This window comes from Nannospalax galili, unplaced genomic scaffold, assembly GCF_000622305.1.
Source record: "Nannospalax galili isolate Female #2095 unplaced genomic scaffold, S.galili_v1.0 scaffold1314, whole genome shotgun sequence".
Taxonomy (NCBI): domain Eukaryota; kingdom Metazoa; phylum Chordata; class Mammalia; order Rodentia; family Spalacidae; genus Nannospalax; species Nannospalax galili.
The window spans coordinates 497,710-511,076 of NW_008333976.1; the positions used below are offsets into that span (position 1 = coordinate 497,710).

The 13,367-nt window shown below is 51.2% G+C and overlaps 1 protein-coding gene across 2 annotated transcripts in view; it reads left to right on the top strand.

Annotated features, from left to right (window-relative positions):
- Window positions 1-3,400, top strand: part of Sec14l1 (SEC14 like lipid binding 1) — a 55,201-nt gene extending 51,801 nt beyond the window's left edge. For both annotated transcript variants that reach the window (XM_008828923.2, XM_029561523.1), the window contains exons 15-17: window positions 554-732; window positions 1,080-1,181; window positions 2,864-3,400. In XM_008828923.2, the coding sequence (XP_008827145.1) occupies window positions 554-732; window positions 1,080-1,181; window positions 2,864-2,879 (297 nt within the window). In that variant the 3' untranslated portion in view covers window positions 2,880-3,400. The remainder of the gene's footprint in view (window positions 1-553; window positions 733-1,079; window positions 1,182-2,863) is intronic.
- The last annotated feature ends 9,967 nt before the right edge of the window (window positions 3,401-13,367 follow it).

Sequence of the window (13,367 nt, forward strand, 5' to 3'; positions counted from 1 at the left end):
AGTTTTCAGTTTTCAGATGTAAGCCTGCCAGTGCATACGTGGTCTTCCAGGCAGCCCCGAAGGGTATCTTCCAACCCGTTTTAAAAGTCATGGACATTTGAAGCTGCGTCTGGATCTGGATCTTGAATTCAGAAGGAAAAAGTCACTGAAACAGATTGTCCACGGGTGTGGGAGGGTGACACGAGTGTGGCGGGGAAGGTGTAGCCCAGCCCAGACGCCTCTGTCCAAGCGACAGCTCTTTTTGACAGCTGCTGCTAAGCACCTGCCACGTGCCTGCTGCTCACAGCCTTTATCCCTGAGGGGAGGGGTCTCAAGAGGCTGCAGGTCCCTGAAGGTAGCGGGATGTGTGATGAGTCCCTGTGGCCTTCCGAGCCCCTGGCTCAGGCCTTCCCACAGGGACGTGGAACATTCAGTAGATGGAAGGGCATCTGAAAGCTGTGTCCTGATGCATGGTGAGCCCTCAGAGCACATCTCCTTTAGAGCTTGTCAGACCCATCTGAGGATGGGGCCTCAGCAGAACGTCCTGCTGAGTGGCCACTGCTCACTGTTCCAGGGGTCTCACGTGACCAGGTGGCCGGGCTTCTACATCCTGCAGTGGAAGTTCCACAACATGCCAGCATGTGCTGCCACCAACCTGCCCCGAGTGGATGATGTGCTGGCCTCCCTGCAGGTCTCTTCCCACAAGTGTAAAGTGATGTACTACACGGAAGTGATTGGGTCCGAGGATTTCAGGTACAGGCCTCCCTCGCTTCGGCTGGTACCTGAGAGAGCTGGTACCCCAAAGGGTGGCTCTGGCCGCATAGCAAAGGCTCCTGGGAGCAGCTCCTTCACTGTGTGGAGCTCTGCCCGACTGTAGCGAGGGAGCACTCTGACTTTTGCATACCGTGGTGTCCTCTGTGGGCAAGCCACGGGAAGTGGTCCCCCTGCCCCCAGGACGTGCACACCCTGTCCCTACTGTGCAGTAACTGACGGGAGAAGCAGACAGAGAGGAGCAGAGAGCAGGGTGGGCCTGGGTCCAGTGGGCAGTGTGGGCATCCGGGTGGGTCCTCACACCTCGTCCCTTCTCGGTGCATTTGCAGAGGCTCCATGACCAGCCTGGAGTCCAGCCACAGCGGGTTCTCCCAGCTGAGTGCTGCCACCACCTCCTCCAGCCAGTCACACTCCAGCTCCATGATTTCCAGGTAGTGCCGCGAAGCCTGTGCCTAGTGTGCGAGGGACAGCACGCCTCCTCGACTGCTCGACGTGCAGACTCCTCACTCTCTAGATAGCAGCTAGCTTTCCAGATGATAAACAAGTCATTTGATCCCCAGACTATCTTGGCAGGTAGTTTTAACTGTACCCCTAATTTTAACTCAGTAGCCATAGATTTTGTATACTACAGTGTGCACAAAATCAAACCTGAGCATAAGGGCTCTCAAAAAAAATAGTTTATATATGGTAAGAGACTGACTGGTCTCAAATGTGGATGCAAAAGTTTTTCCAACAAACTCCACCTTGTCCACTAGTGAATGACTTGTGTGACATCCTGCAGAGACGAGCCGCCTCCTCCCACAGAACCGAAGCCTGCAGTGGGGCCCCCCTAAGCTGCACCAGAGTCCTTGTGGCTCCCCTTTAGCGGAGGTGACCTGTGGACTCAGTGACAGCCCTTGAGGCCCCTTTCCTCTGAGGACTTGGCGGCCTACAGGAGCACCCAGTCCCCGGGCCGAGCTACCCTATTCCCAAGCAGGCGCTAGTGGCCCAGGAGGGGCTCTGTGACTCTCGAGAATACCGCCATCATTAAACAGTGCTGTCTCTTTTCTCCTCTTCAAATCTTTTGATATTTTTCAGAGCAGAATTTTTCTGTCTGTGAACTTGGGGGTTCTCTCCTCTCCCGAGCACTGCTTTTCTGCCTGCAGGCGGGCAGCTCTGCTCCATAGACCCTCTCTGCCCTCTAGCAGCCCTCCCCTAGTCCCCCTCTCAGCGGACTGTTTTGGAAACAGTGAATCAATCACACTTGCCATTTTGGAAGTGTGGGCAGCACAGACTGCAGCACCGCACTCCAGGGTGGCACGTGGCTCGCAGTGGCCTCGGGTGTCAGTGGACGTTGTGGCCGTGTGCAGCGTGTGCATGGGGGAGTGTGGTGCTGGTGGGTGGAGCAAATAGCACTTGTTTGAGCAGAGGCGTGTCTGCAGAAGAGGGTCAGGCTTGTCAGTTTCCTTTGGACCCTGGTTCTGCGGCCGGCTCTGCTTGTGCAGGCCGGGTTTTCACAGATGCTTGTGGGAAGCAGGTTATTCACAAGGCTGCCTGTGAATTGCTTGTGGTTCATCTCCACGAGAAGAGCATAGGATCCATTTGTGTGTGTGTGTGTGTGTGTGTGTGTGTGGAAGGAGTGTCTAAAGACGTGTACCAGACCCATACAGCTGTGAGTGCATGACAGGATTGCAATCCTAGACCATGTTTTGTTGGCATCACTCTGAGGCACTGGGTGGGTGTCTGTGTGACCTGAGCGCTGTGTGGAGGCTGGGATGTGTCCGCCAGCATGAGGAGAAACCACCCACACAGCTCCCTGGTGTGGCCAGTGAGCCTTCTGGCTCCTGTCACCCTGAGCCATGCTTGGGGCCTCTGATTGCTGGCTTTCCTGGCCCTTGGCTGTGCCTGTCCTGTGCAAGGCCAGCCCCACTGGCACAAAAGCCATTTCTAGAAGACACAGAGGGCCAGTTATCACATCTTTGCAAGCGTCCAGTCAGGGCTTCCCGGCTCCAAGTTAAAAGGACCTGAAGATGCCCCTGCTCTCTCTTCTCCCTCTCTCCTCTCTCCTCGTCTCTTTCTCTCTCTCCCTCTCTCCCTCCCTCTCTCCCTTTCCCTCTCTCTTTCTGTGTCTCAGATGGCGATTTTGCTGACAACCTCCAAGAAAATGCTCCATTCAACAGTCCACATGTGCCCAGAGATGTTTATAGACTATTTGAATCGCAGCCATGTCCCCACCCCAGGCTGAAGATCTGTTCCCTTTCAGTCTGTTCAGAAGTGGCACTGTTTTGTCCCCAAAGAGCTGAGTGAATCTTAAAGAGTTCAAAGCACACGACTGCACACTCACAGGCCTCCAGTTCTCCCAAGTCACAGGACACTGGCTGTCCTGTAAGGGATGACTGAACGTGACTTGACAGCTGGCTCTGGAGTGTCTCCTGGCGGTGCCCAGCACTCGTCCTAAAATGCTGCTGTCTTGCCCTTCATCCAGGACTGGTTTTTAGTTCTCCCCTCTGACTAGTGTCTTAATTCACTCTCCTTCCTAAATCCATTATTTGTGTATCAAATTCTGTAAATGTTTTGTAAACATATTACCTCACTCTTGGTAATACAATACTGATAGTCTTTAAAAGATTTTTTTATTGTTAAAATAAATGTGAACTGTTTAAGAAAAGAGTGTCTTTCTCTTGTGAAATCTCCTTTGACAAATTTTATCTATAGGGACTGTGGAGATTGACTGTGGAGAGAAGAGGTCTGCTGAAGGCAGGTGGGGAGATGCTCAGCTCCTGTGAGCCTGCATTCCCAGTGGGTGGCTTCTGAGAAGACTGCTGTGCGTCCTCTTACCTCAGCACATCAAACCTGACTGGTCCGCTTCCCAGTGTCACCGCACTGGTTAGTAGTAAAGTGACCACTCTGAAAAGACATAGGTGGGCGTGGACCTGCTGGCTCTTGGGTGACCTCACCTGGCTCTCGGGGGGCGGGGGGGGGCTCATCCAAGGGGGAAAGGTCATCACAGGCTTGCCAGCATGCCAGGCCAGTGCCTCCCCAGAGGGGAGAGGTTACTCACTCTGTCCTGGTTGGGTGATGTGTGTCATGGGCCACCACTGAGGGGTCTGACGGGTACGTGGGTACAGGGCAGGCACTGCCCATATGTGTTCCTCAGCCTGGCATGTGAGCCCTACCTGGGTGACAGTTTTGTCCCAGGCTTGTCAGGCTGAAAGATGCCCTGAGCACCCTTCATTCCCCCTACAGTAACCCCCTGTACTGACTGCTGAACCTGCTGCCTGAGGGAGGAAAGGCACTGCCTAGGGTAGTGGAGGCTAACCCGTTTTCCCAGCCTTTGGCTCCAGGCTCAGATTCTTGTAGAAGTGAGAAGCAGCCAAGGCTCTGAGTGCCTCTGGTAAGGTTCTAGTGACTGTCTTCAGAAGGGCCACTCTGAAATGGCATGTCCTAAACTAGGGTCAGCATGTTTCACCTTTGAACTGCATGTCAGTGTATGCTTGTCCGGAATGACACCGTGTTTTCTTTTTTTGTTGTTTTTATTCTTTGAGAGGGCCTTGCTTTGTAGCCCAGGCTGGCCTCAAACTCACTCAGCAGCCCCAACTGGCCTGTCTCTGCCTCCCAAGTGCTGGGATTATAGATGTCACCAAACCCACGACCATGTTTGCTTTGATGTCGGATCCCTGGAGCACTCTGACCAAGCATAAACCTCAGGGTGCCTTCCAGCGTGCATGCCTGGGGGAGGCATTCTCATTAATGTTGTCATGAAAAAAAACCAGTTGGAATCAGTTCTACTTGAAAAATGAGGGTCAGCTAGGCATGGTGGCGCACGCCTTTAATCCCAGCACTCGGGAGGCAGAGGCAGGCAGATCTCTGTGAGTTCAAGGCCAGCCAGGTCTACATAGTTCCTGGACAGCTGAGGCTATAGGGAGACCCTGTCTCAAAAAGTCAAAAAGACTTAGGGCCAGAAAGATGGCTCAGCAGTTAAGAACACTAGCTGTTCTTGCAGAAGACCTGGGTTCGAATCCCAGAACCCACAGTGGCTCAGCGGTTAAGAACACTGGCTGTCTTCAGAAGACCTGGGTTCAAATCCCAGCACCCACATGGCAGCTAACAACTGTCTGTAACTCCAGTTCCAGGGGATCCGGCAGCCTCTTCTGTCCTCCTCGGGCATTGCACGACACAGGTGCACTTACATACATGAAGGCAATACATGCATCTACATAAAATAAAAATAAGTAAAATGTATTTCTTAAAAAAGTCAAAAAGACTTGGCCGGACATGGTGGTGTATGCCGGTGCCAGCCAGCCAAAACGGACAGTACCTGAAAGGGGGAGTGAGGATTGAAAGAAAGGAAAGGAGACAGAAAAGACGTTTCTTGGGAGGGCTCACAGTGAATACTGCCAGCCTCGATTTATTTCAGCTCTATCTTTTTATACAGAAGAACTCAATTAGTTACAACTGCTGTATTTCCCCACCTGTATCTGAGGGTCAGGGAGCAGTCAGATCAAAGGCTTCTTGGATCCTTTTGTTTACCACTAATGCCTCAAGGTCAGGTATTGTGAGGCTCTCCAGAAAACTCCTTCCTCCTGAATGGGCAGGTTAAGTACTGGTTTGCATAACACAAACCGTACGCCTTTAATCCTAGCACTTGGGAGGCAGAGGCAGGCAGATCTCTGTGAGTTCAAGGCCAGCCTGGTCTACGTAGTTCCAGGACAGCTGGGGCTACAGGGAGACCCTGTTTCAAAAAGACCAAAATAACTGAAAAATTGAGACATAAGGACTTTGAGAGCCAAGCATTCTGGGAACATGGTGGTGGCTTTCACATATACAACATGAGTGTATAACCTACAGCATGTGGACGGTCGACTGAATTAAACAGTTCAAAATGCTAAAACAATGGTATGAATCTGCTGTATTTTACCACAGTGATTCCTGTGACTGTCATTTTACAACAAAACTAGGCAGTAAAGTATCCCAGAATCCCCCAAATAATGTCATGGACAAATCTCCAGTCAGAAAACCCAGGAGACCAGTTTCATGAACTCTGGGGACGCAAAGGTGGTCTGGCAGGCGCTGTAGAAGGAGAACCTGCTGCTTGGGGTCCTGAAGGGAAGCTTGTTGCCCTGAGGGAGCTCAGGGTGAGCCCAGGGCTGGGCTGCCGTATGGCTCCGACAGCCAGCCAGCGCAGAGGCCTTCCTGGACAGGTCTGGGGGCAGACCTGCTGCTTTTGCAAAAGATCTGGGTTAGGTTTCCAGGCCCCACATGGCAGATCATAACCACCTTTAACCCTAGTTCCAGAGGATCTAACACCCTCTTCTGGCCTCTACTGGCACTGTACACATGTAGTGCACTTACATACATGTAGGCAAAAAACTCAATAAATCCTTTAAAAAAAGCTAAACACCTGAATTTCTTGAACTAAAAGAACATGAAATCACGGGAGATAGAGAAACTCAGAGATAAGGTGATAGAACTCAGAAATAGGCTCAGGCCTAAATGAGCCTAAGGCTAAATAGGAACAGGTAATGCCGGAGGAAAGGTGATTGATGGTAAGCCAAGAAGACAGACTGGATAGTGTAGGTGGAGCCAGGACCCAAGGATGGCCAAGATCAAGAATATTTTAGTAAGGCAAAGAATTAAAAATACCCTTGGGGGTCAAGAGAGATGGCTCAGCGATTAAGAGCACTTGCTGCTTTTGCAGAGGACTGGGGTTCAGCTCCCAGCTCCTGTGTAACTCCAGTTCTAGGGGATCTGACACTGGCCTCTGGCCTCTGGACATGCAGACAAAACACTCATACATATAAAATAAAAATAATCTTTTAAGCCGGGTGTGGTGGCACATATCTTTAGTCCCAGCACTCAGGAGGCAGAAGCAGGTGGATCTCTGAGTTCCATACCAGCTGGAGCTACAGGGAGACCCTGTCTCAGAAGGTAAGGGTGTTTGTCACCAGGCCTGATGACTTGAGTTTGATTCCTGGGACCCACATGGTAGGAAAAAACTGACTCCCACAAGTTGTCCTCTGAATTAAGCGTTCTCTCTCCCTCCCTCTCTCCTTCCCTCCTTCCCTCCCTCTCTCTTTCCCGTTGCTGTTTTTGGAGAACTGCTTGGGGCACATAGAGTGGGAACTTGTTTTCAAGGGCTGAAAGGCCAGAAGCAAACCATCAAGATTTTCAAGGAAAGGGAGGTGAACGTTTTCTAGCCAGCAAACTGGCTTGGGGGCCAGGGGCCTGGTGCACCTACAGTGGCCCGACTGCAGGAGTTTTGTATGGAGACCTTTCTGGGGCTCTGGAGAAGCTCTTGGTACCTGCTTGGAGCGCCGAAGCCCAGCAGGGCAGTCAGCCTGACTGGAGAGCTAAGACGGAGGGCAGGATGGGATGCGGGGTGGCAGGTGTGTCCTTTAGAATGTGGGAGGGGCTATGCAGACATTTGTTCATTTCTAGTGATGTCCTTCTGGGTGTGTTACATGGTCTTATGACATGACAAGCAGTTACCACATACTTTTTGTTTCTTTTATTTTGTTTCATTTTAAGACAAGGTCTCATTCTAGCCTAGGCTTATCTGGAACTCATATGTAGGCCTGGGTGGCTTTAAACGCACAGCAATCCTCCTACCTCAAACTCCTACTAAATTGCTGAGATTACAAATTTATGCCACCATCTGTGGGTAATTATGGGCTGTTCTAAATCAAATTACCTCAGTGCTGTCTCCAGGATTCAGTGAGGAAGACATGGAAGGAAGGGGCTAAGATCTCTGTGCTCCAAATTTGAATTGGAAGATTAACAGGAAGTCAAGCTTTGAGGACAGGGTTCTTGTAAACCAAAGGGACTTACTAAAATTTTAACAAATGACCCAGACTGAATTACTTATCTAGAGATGCACATTCGGGTGAAAAACAGCCCTAAAACAAGAGGAAGGCAGCCAGGCACAGTGGCGCACACCTTTAACCCCAGCACTCGGGAGGCAGAGGCAGGTGGGCCTCTGTGAGTTCAAGGCCAGCCTGGTCTACATAGCAAGTTCCAGGCCAGCTGGGGCTGCAGGGAGACCCTGTCTAAAAACATGAGGAAGGCCTGGGGAGTGGACAGTCTGCAGACCTAGCATGGATGAAGCCCTGGGTTCCATCCCTATCACCACAGAGACCAAGATGGTAGCTCATACTTGGGAGATGGAAGTAGGAGGATCTGAAGTTCAAGGTCATTCTCATCTACATATAAAGAGTATGAGGCCAGCCTGGGCTACATGAGACCTTGTCTAAAGACAAGTAAACAAAAGCCCATGAGAAGGTGTCCGCCATGGTGGCCAGGAAAGTGGCTCCTTCCACAGTGCGAGTCCCTGCTGTGACTGACTGTCCCAGCGCTCGCACAGCTTCTGTTTCTTTTGAATACTTTATAGTAAAGGTGAGGTGGTTTTGTTTAGTTAAGAGCTTTAGACAGGTTAGTGTGACTTGCAGGAAAGGGACCAGCCCTTTGCCCAGGAACAAAAGTTTTCTCCTCTCCTTTCTGTCCCATAGCAGCTCACAGGGGCCCCAGGTTTTGCCATGGCCATGCCAAGGACAGCAAAGCACGGTACAAGCTGGTCGCCACCAGACCATGCCTACCTTCATTGTTCCCAAAAGAACCAGGCTGCCCCAGTTACACCTGAGCCTCCTGCCAGGTGCTGCCCATGGCCATCCTGCCTTCACACAGGAGCGCTGGACGGTTGCCCACCCTGACCTTGCCTTTGGGCTTAATGAGAAACAGAGACAATGAAGAACACAGTCTGTGCCAGCCTCAGCTGCTGTGTGTCCCAGTTAGAGCTCGGAGGAGGGACGCTCCCCTCCCAGCTAAGTCCCAGCGCATAACATCACCAGGTAAGCCAAAAGCTAAGCCCAGGCTGGCTGCCCGCCCCCTCTGTCCTTGCCCTGGAGGGGCCAGTTCACACCTGTTCTCAATGGCTCTTGGGTCTACAGCCACCCGAGGGGCTACCAAAGGTGGTGCTGGCTCTACCTAGGTGGTCCTTGCCTAGTATCAGCTCGTGCCCCCTTCTACCAGGCAGAAGCTTCCAGAAGCACCTATGCTCAAGGCTTGGTTCCCAGGTAGTGCTATTGGGAAATGGTGGAGCCTTTAAGAGGTAGGGCTTCGAGGGGGTTCTTGAAGACATTAGGGTCTGCCAGGGAAGGGATGGTGGGGCCCAGCCCTCATTTTGGCCATCAGATGAGTGATTTTGCCTTTTCTTCTTCTTCTTCTTCTTTTTTTTTTCTTTTTTGAGACAGGGTCTCCCTGTAGCCCCAGCTGGCCTAGAACCAGAGCTCTGCCTGCCTCTGCCTCCCAAGTGCTGGGATTACAGGCGTGCGCCACCACGGCCTGGTTTTGCATCTTGACACAAGAGCAGTAGAAGCCCATGTGGTGGTGTACATCTTTAAACCCAACACTTGGGAGGTAGAGACAGGCAAGTTTGTTGAGTTCAGGGCCAGCATGGTCTACATAGCAAGTTCCAGGCCAGATCAAAAAGACCGAAAAAAAAACAAAGCAGTGGGGCCAACTAGCTGTGAACTATAGCCTCCAAAACTGAGCTGAGAGGAAGCCTTCTGTAAGTCCGTTACTGCAGGTGTTCAGTATAGTGGCCCCAACCCGACAAACCCGGTGCTTCTGCAAAGGTGTTTTGGGGAGGCTTTAACCTTTCAGGCAGCAGATTGTATAAAGCAGATGCCCTGGGGCCATCAGCTGGGGTCCTAACAGGACAAAAAAGGAATGGTCATGCACATACACATATACACACACACACACACACACACACACACACACACACACTCACTTACACACTCTAATGCTCTACTGGCTTCTACTCAGAACTTGATTAGTCTGTCCATGGACTTGAAAGACAGCCCTTCCAGGTCTCCAGCCTGCTAGACACAGAGCCCTGTTGGGTCTCTAGCTTACCATAGAACCTGGGCTTGTCAACCATTGTTACAGCATGAGCTCATTCCCATCACAAACCCCTCCCTCTGTTCCTCCCTCTCTCCTATAGTGAAAGTCATATACTACATAACCTTTGGTCATAGGTGGTCTAAGTCGGTGATGGTAGTCCTGTAGGATTATAATGGAGCTGAAACCTCATGTCACCTAGAGGGGATGTACCTCAGTAGTAGCACACATGCTTAACGTGAGCAAGGCCCTGACTTCCAGCTCCAACACCAAACAGAACAGAACCAAACAAAAACAGTGTGGTTGGCGTACACCTGTAGTCCCAGCACTCAGGAGGCAGAGGCAGGGGATTTCTGAATTCCAGGCCCCCAGGGCTATACAGTGAGATTCTGTTTCAAAACAAGTTAAAATTCCTATCGAATACTAGTGTAGCTGTGTTTACACTATAGAATGTGCCATGTGTTTGTTGTGACCCTGATGTGAACAGACTCCTGGGCCACTGGCCATGGGAAAGCATTGCACACACAGGCAGTTAAAGAGAATAACTGTTATTGGTTATAGATTTACTGTACCTCTTACTCTTAGAATGAACTGTCTTTTCTTTATGTGTATGTGTGGTGTGCATGTGTGTATGTGTGGCATACGTGTGTGTGTACATGTGGAGCCAGAGAACAATTTCGGGTATCCTTTCTAAGTTTCCATCCACCTTGGTTTTGTTTTGTTGTTGTTGTTGTTGTTTTTGTTTTTTTAAGACAGGGTCTCCCTGTAGTCCCAGCTGACCTGGAACTCACTATGTAGACCAGGCTGGCCTTGATCTCACAGAGATCTGCCTGCCTCTGCCTCTCGAGTGCTGGGATTAAAGGCGTGTGCCACCATGCCCGGCCACCTGTTTTTTTCTTTTTTTTATTTATTTATGCCAAAAGAGGGTGTTGAATCCCCTGGAACTAGAGTTATGGATGGTTGTTAGCTGCCATGTGGGGGCTGGGACTCAAACCCAGGTCCTTTGCAAGAGCAGCCAGTGCTCTCCAGCCCCCACCTTGTTTTTTGAGACAGGGTCTCTCACTGGCCTGGAACTCACCAAGTAAGCTGGCCATGGTATCCCAGGGATCTGCCTGTCTCCATCTCCCCAGTGCTGGGGTTGCAAGCACATGACATCATGCCTGGCTTCTCTTTGAATGTGGGGGATGGGGTTCCTTGGGGATTGAACTCAGGTCTTCATGCTTCCAAAGCAAGCAGTCAACAACTGAATAATCCCCCCCCACCGCAAGCCCTATACATTTGCTTTATAAAGAAAAGTTGGACCCAGCATGTGGCCTTTAATTTCAACGATTGGAAGGTGGGGACAGGAGGAGGGCCTGGAAGCTTGCAGGCTAGTCTGGAATAGGTGGCACTGGAGAAACAACAGGAGAGACCCTGCCTCAACAAGGTGTGACCTCTACACGCACACCATTGCACATGCACAAACACACTAATCATGAGCTCTCACACATGTGCAGATGCATACATACACAATAATAATGTTTAAATTTAAAAAAAAATATTTTTACTTTGTGTGTATGAGTGTATTGCCTGCATGTATGTTAAGTGCACCTGTGTCGTGCAATGCCCAAGGAGATTAGAAGAGGGTATCAGATCCCCTGGAACTGGAGTCACAGATAGTCGTTAGCCACCATGTGGGTGCTGGGAATCAAACCAGGGTCCTCTGCAAGAGCAGCCAGGGCTCTTAACCGCTGAGCCATCTTGCCACCCCAGGAAGCTTAAATTTTTTTAAGGAAGGAAAAAAATGTTTACTCTAAAACATTGGCAGCAACAATCATACAAAGGGCCGTGTGCATCACCCAGGTTTTGTGTGCGCACGTGTGTGTGTACAGTCAGGTGACCAAGTTACACCCTGACAGTCCTCTCAGGATGTCTCCTGGTTCTTTGTGATGTTAGGATGCCTGTCACATATATGTGCACATTCCTCTAAAGACCCACCTGTTGGTGGAGGTGGGCACTCAAGCCCTGCGTTGGGAAAGCCCTGGCTTCCCCCTGGTCCATGTGGCCTTAAGTTCTGGGCCTTTTTCCCATCCATAGACTCATCCTGCTCAACTGGAACAAGGGATCACAGGGGCTCATGCCGGCTTTTCCAGCTGAGGAAAGAGGCACCCAGCCCCATCCTGGCAGGCAGAATGCGGAAGGCTGAGTGCAGGAGGCAGGCTGCTTGCCCAGTCGGTGGGATGTTGGACTTTTTATCTAGGCACAAGGGCCAAGCTGGGACCCCTGATGTGTTTCTGTCATGACCAGCCCACAGCATAGGAGGGTGTTGGACCTGGACCTCTTGGTTGTCAAGCCTCTTGTGTGCCACTGGAACTCCAGATCTGCCAACACACACAGACACACACAGACACAGACACACACACACTCACACACACACACACACACAATCTATAAAAGAGTAGGGAAGTTTAGGCGTGGTGGTGCCTGCCTTTAATCCCAGCCCTCAGGAGGCAGAGGCCGGTGGATCTCTGTGAGATCGAGGCCAGCCTGCTCTACATAGTGATTTCCAGGTGGGCTGGGACTAGGGAGACCCTGTGAAAAAGAAATGAAAAATATTTTCATAGACTCCTGAAAGAATCATGGGCCCTGGTGAGAGGGCAAACTGCTCCCAAAGGCTGGGAAAGAAAGGCACAGCCTCCCTCCCCCAGCCGACTCCAGAGGGAGGGGGAGGTGCAATGGGGAGTGTGTTAGGTTCTTGCTTCTATGCTAGGCTACCTGACCAAAGCTACTTAAGGAAGGAAAGGTTTATCCAGGCTCACAGTTGAGGCATGGTGGCAGGCGTGTGAGGCAGCTGGGCACATCACATGCACAGTCAGGAGGCAGAGATGGCTACTGCTCGTCTGACTTTCTCCTCTTTATTCAGGCCAGGACAGCAGCCTGTGGGATGGTGTCACTTACATTCAGGATGGGCCTTCCCACTTGAGTGGACCCAGTTTAGAAACTCCCTCACATAAGCCAGGCATGGTGATGCACACCTTTAATGCTAGCACTCAGGAGGCAGAGGCAGGTGCATCTCTGTGAAATCAAGGCCAGCCTGGTCTACACAGTGAGTTCAGACTGTGTCTCAAAAAAAAAAAAAAAGAAAAGAAAGAAATTCCCTCACAGACACCCCAGAGATGTATGTCTTAGGTAATCCTACGTCCTGTCAAGTTGATGATGTTAACTATCACAGGGAGCAAGGCTGAACTGGTTCTGACCACCCACCCACAACCTCAAATCTTGGAGAAGGACAGGGTGAAACAAGTTCTTCCATGAACAAAGGTGCCCCGAGGGTCTAGGTGGAGGGCATTGCCCACCTCTGTACCCACCTGGATGGGTGCAGAGCTTAGCACCCTGCCCCTTCACAGGGACTGTGCCCAGCGGTGGGCTGCATAGGGAAAGGCCGGGAGAGGTCAAAGGGGCAGGAGGGCTGGTCGGCAGCTTCTCCCTTAGCCTGGGCACCCTTGTCCCTATAACCCCAGAGGGAAACTCAGCCCCTAGCCCAGTCTGAGGATCAGAGAGGCACAGGACTGACTGCTTCTAGAAGGCTCTGGAGACTGGAATCAGACCTCATCCTCCAACAAGACTGCGTGGAGCTAATGTTAGGCACTGGCCTGTTCTGGTGATCTACAGTCAGTGCAACAGAGTTGGGACTGGCCAGGCCTTCCTGGGGTCTCAAGTGAGGTCCTGAGGTGTCCATTGCCCATCCATGTTCATCTGGC